Source organism: Magnolia sinica, chromosome 13 (genome assembly GCF_029962835.1).
Source record: "Magnolia sinica isolate HGM2019 chromosome 13, MsV1, whole genome shotgun sequence".
NCBI classification, from domain to species: domain Eukaryota; kingdom Viridiplantae; phylum Streptophyta; class Magnoliopsida; order Magnoliales; family Magnoliaceae; genus Magnolia; species Magnolia sinica.
The window spans coordinates 8,975,127-8,992,705 of record NC_080585.1 but is presented as its reverse complement, the minus strand read 5'-3'; the positions used below and the strand labels follow the sequence as shown (position 1 = coordinate 8,992,705).

General features: G+C 40.5%; 2 protein-coding genes across 2 annotated transcripts; both read right to left on the bottom strand.

The window, feature by feature from the left end:
• Positions 1 to 28: 28 nt before the first annotated feature.
• On the bottom strand, positions 29 to 1,865 carry LOC131222705 (glutathione S-transferase U17-like). Its single transcript, XM_058217867.1, has 2 exons — positions 1,507 to 1,865; positions 29 to 509 (listed from the first exon to the last, which is right to left on the bottom strand). Exons 1-2 carry the CDS (start codon positions 1,816 to 1,818, stop codon positions 132 to 134), a joined length of 690 nt encoding a protein of 229 aa, XP_058073850.1. The 5' UTR covers positions 1,819 to 1,865; the 3' UTR covers positions 29 to 131.
• Positions 1,866 to 14,665: 12,800 nt separating this feature from the next.
• Positions 14,666 to 16,292, bottom strand: LOC131222706 (glutathione S-transferase U17-like). Its single transcript, XM_058217868.1, has 2 exons — positions 15,938 to 16,292; positions 14,666 to 15,248 (listed from the first exon to the last, which is right to left on the bottom strand). Exons 1-2 carry the CDS (start codon positions 16,247 to 16,249, stop codon positions 14,871 to 14,873), a joined length of 690 nt encoding a protein of 229 aa, XP_058073851.1. The 5' UTR covers positions 16,250 to 16,292; the 3' UTR covers positions 14,666 to 14,870.
• Positions 16,293 to 17,579: the final 1,287 nt, after the last annotated feature.

Below are 17,579 nucleotides of genomic sequence, written 5' to 3'. Positions count from 1 at the left end.
TGGCAGAAGAGAAAAGGTGAAAGTAAAATGACCAAACAGCCCAAAAGGACTGACTAATCATTTTTAACACTACTGTTATTATAGATAATGGCATTCTATCAAGCGAAAGCAACGCATTCTACATTCTTCTTTCATTTGGAAGGAGGAGCAGCCTTGAACTTGGCCTGAAGCACTTTGGCAAACTCCACCAGCTTTTCCGTCTCCGGCATCACCTCCTTTACGGAACTGTCCGAGCAGAACCGCGCGGCCCACCCCGTCAAATGCGGGATCTTCTCGCTGTCCAGAAATTTCTTGCCCGTCATAATTTCGGTCGCCTTGAGCCACCCCAAGTAGCAACCCAACGCAATGTCTAGGTAACCGATGTGTTCCCCACCGAAGAATCCCTTCCCCTTGCTGCTTTTCTCAAAAGCCTCCTCCAACAGCTGCAGACCATCAATTACCTGCTCGATCGCTGCTACTTTTGCTTCCTCTCCTTGCGCTCGAGCAATCCCAGACAAAGAAGGGAACCACTAAAAATAGAAAACCGAAAAACAAATGAAAAAAACATCACAATAAGAGAAAGAGAGTTATATAAACATCCTATTACATTATGCTGCGACGCCGATCAAAATTGAGGCAGATCCAAAATTCAAGTGGGCCGTACGACACTAAACAGTGAGGATTGAACGTCAACCGTTGAAATATTCATAGGGCCACTGTAGTTTTGGATTAGGCTAATATTTTTCTGTTTTCAGTTCATCCCACTAGGAATGACCCTATGAACGGTATGGATGTCATATAAAAATCACGGTCGACCCAAAGAGGTTTCAAAGGTAGGCATTTCCCTACCCACTGCTTCCTACTGTTTCCTATCAGACCGGGAAACGGATTGGCTACTCTCCCTGCCACTGTGTGGGCCCCACTATGATTTATGTGTTTCATCCATGCCGTCCATCTATTTTTCCAGATCACTTTATAGTATGAGACTAAAAATGAGATATATCCCAATCTCAAGTGGACCACATTACGGGAAACAGTGTTGAATGAGCGTCAACCATTAAAAACCTTTTGGGGGCCATAAAAGTTTTGGATCAATCTGATCTTTTTTTTTTTCCCTTCATCTGGGACTTTATGATCTAATCAACAGATTGGATGTCAAATAAACTGTACAGTGGACCTTAGGAAGATTTTAATAGTGAATATCCAATCACTATTGTTTTCCTGTGGTGTGGTCCACCTTAGATTTATATCCCTATTATTTTTGGGATAAAGACCTAAAATGATCTGTAAAATTGGATGAAGGGGATGGATGAAACATATACATTATGGTGGGGCCCACAGAGCACCGACCACCAGGCTGGTGGCAGGGGGAGTAGCCAATCCGTGACAGGGTGGATTTCTCACCGACATAACGGTGGGCCCCACATAGCTTTCCGTCAAAGGAAATCCGCGTCCCAAGAAGGGCATATGGTCACATGTGTGCATACACACGTACTAACATCATAATGCAATGGAACAAGAAGATACCTTGTCGTCGATGTAGGTTGCCCAAAAGCGGGCGATGGCCCGATCGTAAGGATCGACGGGGAGGATTGTCGGTCCGGTGGTCCAGGCTTCGTCGATGTATTGGACGATGATCAACGATTCACAGACGGGCTTATCATTGTGGATGAGGACTGGGATCTTTTTGTAGACAGGGTTGGATTGGAGGAGGAGCTGGCTCTTGGATCCAAATGTCTCTTCAAGGAATTCATATGAGATGGATTTGAGATTGAGGGCGATCCTGGGCCTCATTACATATGGGCTGGGCCATGCTCCCAACAGCTTTACTTCGCTCATTGCTATGGCTACAATTACAAATGCACACTTACAAACGACTCCTCATTGGCTCTTCCCCTTTTATAAGATGTGGCGGAGGAAAGAGGGATCGGCGTATAGAGATATTTTTTAAGGTGATATGTACACCCCTAAATTTGATGTTTCCCGCCCTTGATTGATAATATTAATATGAGTCTGGTGCTATTTTATAATTATTGCTTTTGTGAATATTGGCCGTCACGTTTGTAGTGGGTTGAACTAGCAGTTTTTGGGGGTGGAAAATGTCATTTTCAAATGACTTGGAAGACGGAGTCAACCCATTCTAGATCCTTCTGATTCGAGTTTACCGCTCATATTCGGAGGCTTTTTTATTATTATTATTTATTTATTTTTATATTACGAGGTTGGCTCCGATACACCTCGACAAATGGCAATTAAATTTGGGAGTGGATTAGATGCGGCCACGGCCTCAACTACTACAGTGCGGATTGTGTGTATTGAGCATCCATGTCGTTCATCCGTTTTGCCACAGGGCATGAGCTCATTCTTTAAGATCCAGATCCTTACGTAGGCTTTAGTGGATGAAACAATGATGATTCAATGCCCCACCATTAGAACCTTCCTAAGCCTACTGTAACGTTTCAGTGATATTTATTTACGATCCAACCAGTTGATAAGGCCGCGCATCTAAATATTAGCTTGACACAAAACTTTTAGTAGTCAATTACTACCTTTTCTATGGTATGGTCCACCTTAGATCTACTTAATTTTTGAACTCATGCCCTAAAATAATAGATGGACGGCATGATACACCGTACATACATCTAAGGTGGGCCACACCGTCTTGGGTGAGGCCGGGGCTGCACCTAATCCCTTTCGTGGAATTTTGTCTTCCAATGATTCCTGTATATACGACGAGCCTCACTTGCCTTGTACGGTGGAAATGAGCCTTGCTTGTCTTGTATTCGTCGAAATACATATTAAAATCTCTCGCTGGAAATTATGTCAACTGTTTGATTATTTAGCTTAATAAGAGAGTTTATTAGCAAAATTCTTCGGAAGAAGAGTTTTTCGGTTGCCTTGTGTGGTGGAAAGACGAGCTTAAAACTCCCGGTATGATTATGTAACATACTTATACCTCTCTGGCATACTTAATATAAATTGTCCATTTCTCAAGTAGTTAATCCAATGGCTAAGATTATTCAATCAAACTAGCATAAGAAGGATGGATAATAAAGGTAACCTCACATAATGAATAACCCATATAATGTGTAAACTTCTTTACTATATTCAATATGAATTACCCGTTTTATTAAACCACTAATAAGATGGTTGACATCATCTTAAGAAAGTGATTTGAGAGGGATGGGCATTCATAATGTGGGCTCCACATGATGGGCAGTCTATATCAATGTTTAGACCTCTCCAATGTATTTAATATGGATAGTCCATTTTATTAAACCACTAAATGGATTGCTAGAAATATCTAATTAAAGTAGATCTCCGTAGTGTAACTTAATATGGATTGTTCATTTAATCAAACTACAAATTCGGATAATTGCTATCAACCCATCAAAAGTGATTTAAAAGGTACGAGGAAATGAAAAGATGGGCTCCATGTGATTGTTGGCTCATTTCAATCAAATAAGACCACAAGTGTGATTAAGGGCCTGTATATGGATTTTGTGTGCAGTTATGAGGTACAATATGCCAGAGGTTTGCTCGACTCAATGTTTGATTGAACACTTATGCCCCTGCGTTGAGTTGACTAATTAAAAACTAGATGCAAGATTCAACTATTCTCTCAACTGCCAATTGTGATTAATAATCAGGCAATTTGTTAATGGATAGAGGTTAACCCTTTTTGACTGATTCTATTTCTCTTACTTGCTTCAAGACTTTTTTTTTCATTGGTAATTGAAACTTATACTTCTCAAATGAAAAAATATGAACAGGTAAATAAATAAAAAGGCTTAATAATACCGATTTTATTAATATTAGAATATGTTACCCATTACAATCAATAAAATATCCAAATAAACTAGAGAAATAAGTAAGTAATGAATAAATACTTATTCTTTTATTAATATTTGAATACGTGGCACATTACAATTGATAAAGTATTCAAATAAACTAGTGAAATAAACTAGGATAAATAGGTGTAAATAATGACATATGATCCTCATTAATAATTAGAGCACTTCATACTCAAATATGGATAGTCCATTTCCCAAATTTGTAATCAAGTAGTTAGTTTCATCGGTATCAGGTGATTTGATAAGAATAATCAATCAAAAGTAGGCCTTACATGATGAACCGACCACTTCAATTCCTAGGCCTTTTTAGTGTAATCAATGTTTTCATTCATCTCTTAAACTACTAGCCGGATGGTTTGTCCCATCTAATCATAGTGATTTGAGAGAGATGAGCCATCGAAGGTGGGCCCACAAGATGACGGGTCTATATTGATGGTCAGACTCTCTCTAGTGTAAAAAAATATGAATAGTACATTTCAATAAGAGGGACTACATTGTCAACTACCAATTATTATTGCCTGAGCTGGTTTCGAAATGTAATGTATTTTTTTGCATCCATTGACATTGACCATAGAAATAAAAATAACAATATACTAATAGTTTGCAGCTCATCATCTAGTTATTTAAATCCATAAATCATTTACTGCTCTGAATTTGTCTTAACCGTCCAAAAATGGATGATTGATCAGATAGTTGTGCACTTGTAATCAGTGAAACTTCTGGACGATGGCTCATCCAAGAGGTGGTCTATTCACTGTACGGGCCACGTCCATTACTAAATTTCAGTGACTTTGGGTTTAAAGAGTCTTATTCGGTTCATATAAATTTTAGGTCTCATTTCTTGTGGGGAGCCTCATCATTGGAGTGAGTGACGAAATTGACGTAATCCAGACCGTCATTTGGCAGGCCCACATTGATTAAGCTTATCAATCGCTTTCATAGTGTGAAAGTGTGAACTCGTTGTGCACCACGTGATCAAGTTGCTCTGTTTCTAAGTTGTCGATGTGTAAGCCACCGACAAATGGTTAAGATCCAAGACCCAAGTGGGCCACACCGTAGGAGATAATGACAATTGAATGTCACCGTTGAAACTTTCGGGCAATTCACGGAAGCGATTAAAGAGGTTATCCATTGTGTCACACGTCCACATGACCTGGGACGTTCATTCATCAGGGCAGACATGGCCCAAAGCTGCGGCTGGTCATGCGGTCCATACAATACAGACGGCCAACGGTCAGTACCCAACATACATGTTTGACCCACAACAGGAGGAAACCCAACTCAAATTTTGTTCTAGGGCATGTAAACGGTGGCACTACCAGATGAGTGGCCCAAAATCCCCAGTACCTGTGCCCCATTATCCACTTGATACTCGCGTTGGTGTTTCTCATGGTAGTGGATTAGGTGTGGCCCTTACTGTGGGGCCCACCTTGATGTATATATTGTATATCTATAATGAATTAATCCAACTCGGTAGAGATATATATCGTAGAAAACAGAAATGATTGAACATCCCACCGTTAAAAACTTCATAAACTTGAATGCATGAAAGAAAAAAAACAAATATAAGCTTGATCCAAAACTTTTAAGGCTTTTTATAAGTTATTAATGGTCAATCACCGTGGCTTTCTATAGTATAGTAGTCTAGTTAGATATGTGATTTTCTAAAATGCTCGCAAAATGGACAGACAGTGTTGATATAAAATACATGCATCAAGGTGGGCCCACCATAAGGACCCCGCCCAAGCCGCATCTAACCTGGAACTCAACGTAGCTACGGCTAGCATGCACTTAGAATGCATCGAAACGACATCTGAAGGCGGATTATGACATGATCCGTTCTACGCGAGGTGTAACTGACCTCGCCCTTGTCCAGTAACCATTCTAAGTGGGGTACGAGTAGCATGAGATGATTAGATCATCGAACGTGGACGATGGATTACGATTAAGACTGTTTTCATCAAAGAGTGGAAGCATTATTGATTGAGAAAAAATGAATCCCTCCGGACAGAAAGAGACTCCTTCCTGTACGAGTAGTGAAGAACTAGCTGGTTGGTTAGTTGTTGACCAACAGAAAGCATGGGAGAAAGGAAAGAAAGATGCACAAATCTAATCGCGTATTGGCTGGCGTACTACACACCAGTTATATAGCTGCTATAGGTACGTGTCGTGGGAAGACGAGCACTGACACTCCTCGAGCTCCGAGTTATATGAACAGTTCAAAGGAGATCAAAGTTACATGGGCCCCACAGTGATGTATTTATTATATCTACACCGTTCATCTATTTTTAGAGATCATTTTAGATCATTATTCAAAAAATGAATCATATCCAAAGATCATCTGGACCACGCCAATAATAGTAGCGAAGATAATGATTTTCACCACTAAACAATTCGAGGCTCACCATAACATCTATTTTCCATCCAATCTGTTCATAAGGTCACGAAGACATGAATGAAGAGAAAAAACAAATTTCGTATTGATTCAAAACTTCTGTGACCCCAAAAAGGGTTTCAATGGTAGACATTCTGTCCCCCATTGCTTTTTGCAGTGTGGCCCAATTGATGGTTAGATCTGTCTTATGTTTCTCCTCAAGCCTTAATAAGAGCTCGCCAAATGGATGAACGGTTTGAATATAACACATACCTCATGATCAGACCCATTGAACTTTCCAACGTCAATACATCAGCTATATAGCCAGTGCGATCTACACCAGCCAATGATAAATTTATGATTGTGGACCCCACCTTTTATCCATTGGATATTCTTGAAGCAATACAAACTTAACATCCGAACTTAGACCTCCTCGTATGGACACCGAATTCTAGGACAAAAATACCCCTCCTTTTCACGGAAACGGATTGGCTACTCCCTTGCCACCAGCCAATGGCGGATGGTCGGTGGTCTGTGGGCCCCACCATGATGTATGCTTTTCATCCATGCCGTCCATATATTTTTCCAGATCATTTTATGGTATGAGACCAAAAATGAGGTATATCCAAATCTCAAGTGTTCCACATTACAGGAAACAGTATTGAATGAGCGTCAACCATTAGAAACCTTTAGGGGGCCATAAAAGTTTTGGATGAAGCTTATTTTTGGTTTTTCCCTTCATATGGGCCTGTATGACCTAATCAACATATTAGATGTCAAATAAACAGTTCATTGGGCCTTAGGAGAATTTTAATTGTCAATATCCAATCAATATTATTTTCCTATGGTGTGGTCCACTTGAGATTTATATCCCTCTCATTTTTTTGGAAAAAGCCCTAAAATGAACTGTAAAAATGGATGAATGGAATGGATGAAACACATACATCATGGTGGGGCTCACAGACCACCAACCACCAGCCATTGGCCGGTGGCAGGGGGAGTAGCCAATCTGTTTCCTTTGAGCGCGGATGGACAGTCCTGCGATGGGAACTCAGGTAGGGCCCATTGTGATGTTTGTGAGAAATCCTCCCCGTCTAAGTTCATTCATAGGGTCACAAAGACCTGGATGAAGAGGAAAAACAAATTTCATAATGATCCAAAACTTCTGTAACCCCTAAAAGGGTTTCAATGGTAGACGTTCAATTCCCCCACTGCCTTTTACAGTGTGGTCCACTTGATAATTAGATCTGTCTTATTTTTCATCTCAAGCCTTAATATGAGCTCGCCAAATAGATGGACGGTTTGGATATAACACAGACCTCATGATGGGACCCACAAAAGCAACACAGCAAAAAAAAAAAACACAAACTGCCGCAGTCTAGCAGATTTTTTATTTTTATATAAGGAGGACTTTTTCCTCCTTACATTTTTCTCTAATACATAATTATGTAAATATGTATATATAAGTATATAAAAATATTTTTCTATCTTTTAATTCATTTATTTGTCTATTTATTTAATAAGCATATCTCCTAAATTAAAATGAGTTACTTAACGTACTACATATGATTTTGGGGTAGGAGAAGTTAATTTAGCCAACAAATGTAATTATTTTCCAAGATTCCATCGGGTCGATAGTCGAAAATCCATTTCATTCTCTTCGCGGTCAATTTCAATCAGTTCGCGGTCAAACTGGAAATTGAGCGGGGCAAACTAGAAATTGAGCGGGTCAAACTAAAAATTGAGCGGGGCAAATTAGAAATTGAGCGGGGCAAATCGAAAATTGAGCGAGGCAAATCAAAAATTGAGCGGGGCAAATCGAAAAATAAGCGGGGCAAACTAGAAATTGAGCAGGGCAAACTGAAAATTGAGCTGGGCAAACTAGAAATTGAGCGGGGCAAACTGAAAATTGAGCGGGGCAAACTAGAAATTGAGCGGGACAAACTAGAAATTGAGCGGGACAAACCAAAAATTTAGCGGGGCAAACCAGAAATTGAGCGGGGCAAACTAAAAATTGAGCGGGGCAAACTGAAAATTTTGCGGTGCAAACTAAAAATGAGTGAGGCAAACCAAAAATTAAGCAGGGCAAACTAGAAATCGAGCAAGGCAAACTGGAAATTGAGCGGGGCAACCTAGAAATTGAGCGGGGCAAACTGAAAATTGAGCGGGGCAAACTAGAAATTGAGCGGGGCAGACTGAAAATTGGAGGACTACTTTATTATGAACATAAGGAAAATATTATTAGTTTCACCATTTCTTCTTAATTAAACTAATGCTTGCAATTCAATCTATTTCCATTTTGCATCCAAACACAGCTCATGTGTTAACTCGAACTATTTCTAGGAAGAACAATTCTTAAGCTCTAACGATTAAAGAATAAGACATATACCAGAATATATATTCCTCTATCCTTGAGAATCTTGACATTTTGATTGAAATGGCTCAATATATGATATATCAAAAAAAAACAAGTATCAAAATGTGGTTGATATTTATCCGTACCTCCCAACCTCCTCAAGTATCTTAACAGCATTTTGTTGTGCATTGTGTCCACACTAAGCATCAATAATTTTTGTAAGTAATTTGGTTCTTCAATGAGAGGAGCTATCTAAAATACACAATACTCACCATTAGAGAGTCTAGAGTTCCTGAATACACAAGGTGTCATTAGAAAACAATATTTCAACAATATTTCGGTAATGGATTTCCCAAATGCCATCAGACCTTCAAATGTATAGGACTCATTGTATCAATGTACAGATGAATTGAATTAAAAGATAGAAATATATATATATATAATGTAATGTAAAAGGGAAAAAGTTCCACTTGAAAAAAAAATCTGTCAGACTGCCGCGGCATTGCCGCCATACCGGCGGCGCAGTCTGTGATATTTTTTTTTTCTTTCCGATGGTAGTGCCATGGCAGTCTGTGATTTTTTTTTCTTTTTTTTTACTGTGTTACTTTTGTGGGTCCCATCATAAGGTCTGTGTTATATCTAAACCGTTCATGTATTTGGCGAGCTCATATTAAGGCTTAAGATGAAAAAAAGACAGATCTAACTATCAAGTGGACCACACTGTAAAAGGCAGTGGAGAATTGAACATCTACCATTGAAACCCTTTTAGGGGTTATAGAAGTTTTGGATCATTATGAAATTTATTTTTCCTCTTCATCCCGGTATTTGTGTGACCCTATGCATGAAATTAGATGAAGAAGATTTCTCACAAACATCACAGTGGGCCCCACTTGAGTTCCCAGCGCAGGGACGTCCGTCGGCGCTCGTCTCTGCACGCCAGCCCATCCGAATTCGGTGTCCGTACGAGGAGGTCCAAGTTCGGATGCTAAGTTTGTATCGCTCCAAGAATATGCAATGGATAAAAGGTGGGGTCTACAGTCGTAAATTTCTCCGGGCAATCCGCATCCATCTAACCTGATCCTGTTTCTCACTGGGAAGGCTTTTGGCTTGCCCTACCTGCATGTGCCACGTTGATGGCACATTACAACCAACCGTAGTTGTTTTTCGATGACATTGACAGGTGTGAAACTCATGGAATATCTTATTCGTGATGAGGTCATCAGTTATGTCATGGAAAAGCGCCGGTTTGGTGGAGAGCGGATTACGTGCGACCGAAGAAAAACCGGACGCGGATTTCGTGCCAAAGCCTTCGCAAAAAGTTCCCACGCAACGGTGCTTAGGTGGAGCCCTTCGCATAAGGTTCCCGCGCAACGATGTGGTACGTGAGAAATTCATTCCGTCCATCATACAAAACCAAGTGGGTCACCCTAGAGGTAAAATTGTGTAAAGAAATTTCTACTCTTGAAATCTTTGTGGACTCCAACTCGAAGTTTATATGCTAACTAAACTGTTTATAAGGTCATTGCTTAGGGATGAAGTTAAAACACTACAAACATAATCCAATACAAAACTTTTATTACCATAAGAAAGTTTTAACCGCGCTCATTGAATTCCCTCTGTTTCCTCTCGTGTGGCCTACTTGAGTATTGGAGACACTTAATTTTTTATTAGCTCGAAATCCGCTCTACAGAAAATTGACTTGGCAGGACGCGGATTGCTTCATATCCCTGCCTGTAAGCAGCTGGGAATGGGCAGGAGCTTTGAGTGGCCAACGTGATGTATTAGTCTTATCCACACTGTCCATCCATTGTTTCTTATAATATTACTATAGAAGCTTAAATTGAAGTATATCTAAGACATATGGAATACATGATTAGGATTAGACTTTAACCGTCAAAAACTTCTTGGTGGCCACAGAAGTCATGGATGGAGCCTATATTTATGTTTTCTTTTCATCCAGACTTTTGTAACTTTATGAATAAATTGGATGGCAAATAAACATCACAGTGGGCCCTAAAAATGGATCGATCGGTGAAGATTTGCACCACATACATCAAGGTGAGCCCATGGTCACGGCCTCACTGGATTCGTGTTTCCCCGCATCCACGAATCCGCTCTAGGTCAGGTACCGCAGCAGATTATCACCTTCGCCGGACGAGTAACATGTGCTAAGAGCAAACGCGTGTCACACGTGCCACACGGCACATAATGTTATTTTGTGTTTATGACTAATCTAAGGTGGGTCCCATATATTGGGATGGCCTGATTTGATGTTTATGTGCTAGGAGTGCAATGCTTGAGTGAATGCAGATGAGCCATCATAACTAGATTATCTAATAATATTCAAAAATATTGAACTTATGAAAAGTAATTCAACCCTTCAAAAAACTTAGTACGCTGACGTGGGCCATTCTGGTGGAAGCTGCTCTTTCCCCGGAGCGCAAGAAAGCTACAAATTTCAATTTCTAGCATTCGATAATTGAGGGCAGCTCTCTGTACCGTCAACTTCAACTCTGCAATCAATGCTAGTTTCATTCAAATATCAGGTGGACCACACCACATTATTAACTCAAAAAAATAATAAAAAGATTAATTATTTAACATTTAAATTTAGCTAATAATTTACAATAATATTTCCATTTTAGCCAGGTTTTCTATTCGTGAAAAATAATCAAAATTTGAAAATTTTCTGCAAAGTTTTCAAGGCAAGAAACTGCAAGGATGAAATGTTGAATTAAAAAGAGGTTTTTTTATATAATAATAACAGCCTGTCTTTAGGGCTATTGACCTATAATTATTTAATTTTAAACTATTTAAATTAATAAGCTTATGCTTTGCATGGTTAGTCATCCCAAGGTTTGAGGTCTAATGACGTTAGTATTTTATAAGGTTTAAAATCTCTATTTTTAAAATAATAAAATTGCCCTCTAATTAAAGTTAACAAGCTACTTTGCTAAGAGTGCATGTCATTGGTTTTCATCGGTCAACATCATCAACTTTAACACGAGCTCTCAAAATGCATCGATTTTCTCTCCCAAACATGTGGAACATCTTCAGCCCCACCATAATTTAAGTGTTACATCCACCTAAATATCAAGCCTTGGCCCCAAAAAGTAACCAACAGTAGGCATTCAATTCCCACTATTTCTTATAGTGTGGCCCACTTGAAATTGGGATCTGCCTCATTTTTTGTGCATGTGATAGGTACATGAAAGTTCCACATACTAACACTTGTGATTCACTTATCTTTACCAGGAATGTGCTGCACAAGTAACAGAATTTCTTTACGTTTGGCCCAATCTGAACTTCGGGTTGATGTTGGATTGAAAATCATCAACCTGACTGAAGTTGGGTTGGGCTTGAGTTGAGTCCTTGAAAACTCAACCTGGGTTGGGTCCTTGGGAACCAAAACCCATACAAAGTATATACACACACAAGGGAAATGGTACTATGAGGTAGACCTCATGGGAACTTCCTGTGAAGTTGAGTTGTGTGGGCCTCACCATGATGTGTGTTGAAAATCTATTCCATCAGTCAGATGCACCACTCCATGGTAGGTCGTGGGCTTAAAAATCAGATCAATCTATGACTTGGATGGGCCACACCAAATACAATAGTTGATAGGGATTATTCTCCCATTAAAACAGTTATAATCATTTATCGGGCCCACCAAGATGTGGTTCACAAATCCAGCCCATCCATTATGTGTATCCCACTTGGATGAGGGATCAGACCAAGTATCAGTCGCATCTAAAACTTAGGTGGGCACTACCAAGTACTTTTACATGTTTTAGGCATGTCTTCACATGATTTAAGATGGTATGGCCCACTTGAATTCTGTGTATAGCTGATTTTTGTGATATCCCATAACCTAAAGGAGACCCATCAAATGGATGATGTTGATTTTTGACAAATCATAGTGGGCCGACATAGCTTGACCGCATGGGAAGTTCTCATGAGATCAACCCTACAGTACCATTTCCATGTAATGGTACTACGAGGTCACCTCATGGGAACTTCCCTCCCATGAGGTCGAGGTGTGTGGCCCCACTGTGATGTAGGTCGAACATGAACACCAACACCGTTCATTTGATGGGTCCTCTTTAGGTTATGGGATATCTCAAAAATTAGCCCTATACAAAACTCAGGTGGTTCATATCCTCTAAAACCATGTGAAGACATGCCTAAAATATATAAAATCACTTAGTGAGGCCACCTGAGTTTTAGATGCTGCTGAAACTTGGTCTGACCCCTCATCCAAGTGGGACACACACAATGGATGGGCTGGATTTATGAACCACATCTCAATGGACCCAATAAATGATTAAGAATGTTTTAATGGGAGGATAACCCCTGTCAACCGTTCTATGTGGTGTGGCCCACCCAAGTCATGGATTGACTTGAATTTTTAAGCATGTGGCCCATGATAAAATGATGCATCTAACTGATGGGGTAGATGCTCGACCCACATCACAGCGGGGCCCACACAGCTGAGGTCGATCTCATAGTACCATATGTGTGTGTGTAACTGTTATGTGTGTGTGTGTGTGTGTGTGTGTGTGTGTGTGTGTGTGTAACTGTTATACATGGTACAAGCATAAAATTCTGCCCTGAATAGAAAATAGGATTCATGGTAGTTTGATCTGTACAATCAGTGGACCACCATTGGTCCTTAGCATGTTCACATTATCTCACAGATCTTTTGACATGTGGGTCCTCTGTTGAGATCTCTCACACATGTTAGAGGAGGCTACATTCATTTAATTCATCTGATTTTTGTGGTTGAAACCTATCTACCTTAGGTCTGCGATTTAGACTGCTCAACTAGATTCCATAAGTGCAATTTATGAGCACATGGAGGCATGAACCGTCACACACTATAGGGTAATCAAATAGCTTCCCAGTGTCTAATTTCTGAAATTATATACGTGCACGAGTATATTTGTACATACATTGTATATGCATAAGGGAAGCCGAATGGGTGTGGTATAAGATGGGTTAACGGAAGCCGAATGGTTGGTGACCCTACTCTATGGGCCCATTGTATTCTCCATTTTGCTAGCTTATGCCTGATCCAAAGCTCAAGTGAACTTCACCACAAGAAATAGTTAGGATAATGACACCCATATGTGAAACCTTTCAAGGGCCCATTGTAATGTTTGTTTGCCATCCAAGTTATTGATAATGTCATATAGACGGGTGGGTGACAGGAACATGAATATTAGCTTGATCCAAAGCTTTTGTGGTCCCAAAATATTTTTAATGGTGGGTTTTTTAATCATTGTGGTTTCACCCTCCCCCCCCCCCCCCCATGTATGGATGGAGAAAAAAGCTTTCTCACTCAATCAACACTGTTTCCTTTGGTGTGGTTCCCCTAGGACTTGAATCTGACTATTTTTTGGCTAATGCCATAAAATAAGTTGGTAAAATGGATGGATGGAATGGATAAAATGGATGGATGGAATGGATAAAACAGTGTGGGGCCCACAACAATGACGGTACTTGAGGGGTCATTACCTAATCCAAGTCCAAATACCCATGCACACGTATGGTAGGTGATCGGTTATTGTAAATAATAAAGAGGCACTCTCTAGTGGACCACACCACAGAAAATAGTAGGGATTGAACGCCTACCATTGAAAACTTATTTAGGGCTGCAGAAGTTTCGGATAAATTTGATATTTGTGTTTTCCTTCATACAAGCCTGTGTCACCTTATAAACAGGTTGGATGACCAGTAAACATCATGTTGGGCACTAAGAAAGTTTCAACAGTGGGCATCACTGTCCCCACAGCTCTATTGTGTTACATTTATCTTTGGACATGCCCTATTACCAGTTGTTTTGGAAAAAAGGGGGAAACGCCGACGGCTAAAAACCGTCGGCAATGACCCTCCCACTGTTACCTTCCCTCAACGACACCCCAATGTGTAAAAAAGAAAAAAGAAGAAATTTGGTAATTAGTCTTCTCTCCAGCCTCCAGGATCCATTACAATGGTAAACTAGAATAAATGCATCGATGCTGGATGTTATCTTGGATAATTCCTTAGAGCCTCGTGTTTATGAACATTTTTTCAAGTTGATAAAATCCATGACCTGAGGTATATTCCAACCAGTTGGACTTGAGAGTGCCTTGTATAAATAAACATAAGGATTATCTCGACATGCACATAAAAAAAGGTTAAAAAGAAAATGACCAAACAGCCCAAAAGGACTGACTAATCTTTTTTAACACTATTATTATACATAATGACATTTTATCATGCAAAAGCAACGCATTTTACATTCTTCTCTCTAGGTAATCCTAGTTCAAGTGGAAGGAGGAGGAGCCTTGAACTTGGCCTGAAACACCTTGACAAACTCCACCAGCTTCTCCGTCTCCGGCATCACCTCCTTTACGGAACTATCTGAGCAGAAGCGCGCGGCCCATCCCGTCAAGTGAGGAAGCTTCTCACTGTCAAGAAACTTGGTGCACGTCATACTTTCTGTCGCCTTTAGCCACCCCAAGTAGCAACCCAACGCAATGTCTAGGTAACCGATGTGTTCCCCACCGAAGAATTCCTTCCCCTTGCTGCACTTCTCAAAAGCCTCTTCCAACAACTGCAGCCCATCAATTACCTGCTCAATCGCTGCTGCCTTGTCTTCCTCTCCCTGCGCTCGAACGATCACAAACAACCCAGGGAAACACTAAAACAAAACAGAACCAAAAAACAAATTAAAAAACATCACAACAAGGGAGAGAGAGAGAGAGAAAGAGAGAGAGAGAGTTATATGAATATCATAGTAGATTGTGCTGCACAGCTGCCGCCCAAAAATGAGGCAGATCCAAAACTCCAATGGGCCACGCGATAGGAAACAGTGAGGATTGAACTTCCACCGTTGAAACATTCATAGGGTCACATAAGTTTTGAATTGGGCTAATATCTTTGTATTCACTCTCTCCCAGGCAAATGCAACCAAGAACTCCTCATAGGCTACCCCACATCTTACAGGTCTTACAGAGGACTCAAAGACCCTACCACATGGGCTACCCCACCCTAGTGTGGAGATGCACCTGCATCATCCAGCCATATTGGTAAGGAGACTCAAACAACAGTCTCCCACTCTAATACCACTTTATGCTGGGAGCATCGGCCAACGCGGTAAAAGCTCTAGACCTATTGAAGAAGTATGGAAATATCTCTTTATCTAGGCCCTCCCAAACAAACCACCCGGGACATCTATCCGTGGGCTACCCCACATCTCACAGGTCCCACAGTAGACCCCACCATGTGGCCATTGTACGTCTTGCCTACCCCACCAAGAGAGGCCATATGGCCACATGTATGCGCGCGCGCGCACACACACGTACTAAATGCAAGGGAACAAGAAAATACCTTGTCGTCTATGTAGGTTGCCCAAAAGCGGGCGATGGCCCGATCGTAAGGATCGGTAGGGAGGATTGTCGGTCCGGTGGTCCAGGCTTCGTCGATGTATTGGACGATGATCATGGATTCGGAGATGGGCCTGTCCTTGTGGATGAGGACTGGGATCTTTTTGTAAACAGGGTTGGATTGCAGGAGGAGCTGGCTCTTGGATCCGAATGTCTCTTCCAGGAATTCATATGAGATAGATTTTAGATTGAGGGCGATCCTGGGCCTCATCACAAATGGACTGGCCCATGCCCCCAACAGCTTTACTTCGCTCATTGCTGTGGCTACAAATGCACACTCACAAACACCTCCTAATCAGCTCTTCCCCTTTTATAAGACGTGGTGCTGGAAAGGGAATCTGCATACAGATATAATTTTTTAGCTGATATGTACAACCTTAAATTTGATATTTCCCCCTTTATTGATGGTCTGGTGTTATTGTATAATTACTTTTGAGAATATTGGCCGTCACCTTGTAGTCTTTAATGGGTTGAACTAGCATTTTTTGGGGTGGAAAATTAATGTCATTTTCAAATGACTTGGAAGACGGATCAACCCATTCTAGAACCTTTAATTTGATTCGAGTTCATCTTTCATAATTGGAGGGAGCGGATTAGGTGAGACCCCGGATCCATCGACGTGGATGGGATTCCTAACTGTGGGCCCACTGCGATGTATGTGCCTACATCGACCATTTGTATTGAAGGCTCATTTTTGGGCATGATCCAAAAAATGAAGCAGATCTAAATACAGTCGTAATTGACTGTTAAAAACTTCCCATGGGCGACAAAAGTTTTGGATTAAGCTTATATTTGTTCGGTATCTTCATACATATCTTTTTAGCCTTATTAACAGATTGGATGGCAAATCAAGATTCTGGTGGACTCTATGATGATTTTAATCGTTTGTATTCAATCATTATTGTTTCTTGTGAAGGGTAACATAAGATTTGGATATACTTTATTTTTTGGATCATTTCTTAAAATGAGCTTTCAAAACAGTTGGATAGCGTGGATTTAAGGCACATACAAGGTCCTTGGTCCTGCTCTGGTGGTAGACTCTTAGGAGTTTCAACACCCGGTGGTTTGAGTACCCATAGGTGGTGAAATTCCACTATGGCATGAGTGTGTGGTGTGTGCGCGCGGCACATAGCACATACATAACTAATCTCAGGTGGAGTGTAATCCAAGAAATATCGGTGATTGAACGCCACACCATTAAAAACTAGGCCCAGTTTCATGCCTCCATAATGTTTATTTTCCATCCAACCAATTGATAAGGGATGTGAGAAAAAACAAATAAAAGATTGATTCAAAAGTTTTATAGCCCACATACAAGTTTTTAATAATCAATCACCAACCTTTTTTATGGTATAGTCCACGTATGTATGGATCTGCTTCATTTTTGGACTCATGTGCTAAAATGATCTCACAAAACAGATAAACGGCATAGATACACAATATATGCATCAAGGTGGACCCCACATTAAAAGCCACACCATTTTTGGTGAGGTCAGGGCGGCACCTAATCCCTCTTATTTAATTTCGTCTTCCAACGATCCCGTTATATGCGATGAGCCTTACTCGCCTTGTATGCGGGAAAGACA

Excerpts from the sequence above, each read along its gene's own strand:
- LOC131222706 (XM_058217868.1), bottom strand. The coding sequence starts at position 16,249 with ATGAGCGAAGTAAAGCTGTTGGGGGCATGGGCCAGTCCATTTGTGATG. Across the intron at positions 15,249-15,937 it reads CAACCTACATAGACGACAAG|TGTTTCCCTGGGTTGTTTGT; the intron begins GTATTTTCTTGT and ends GTTTTGTTTTAG.
- LOC131222705 (XM_058217867.1), bottom strand. The coding sequence starts at position 1,818 with ATGAGCGAAGTAAAGCTGTTGGGAGCATGGCCCAGCCCATATGTAATG. Across the intron at positions 510-1,506 it reads CAACCTACATCGACGACAAG|TGGTTCCCTTCTTTGTCTGG; the intron begins GTATCTTCTTGT and ends TTCTATTTTTAG.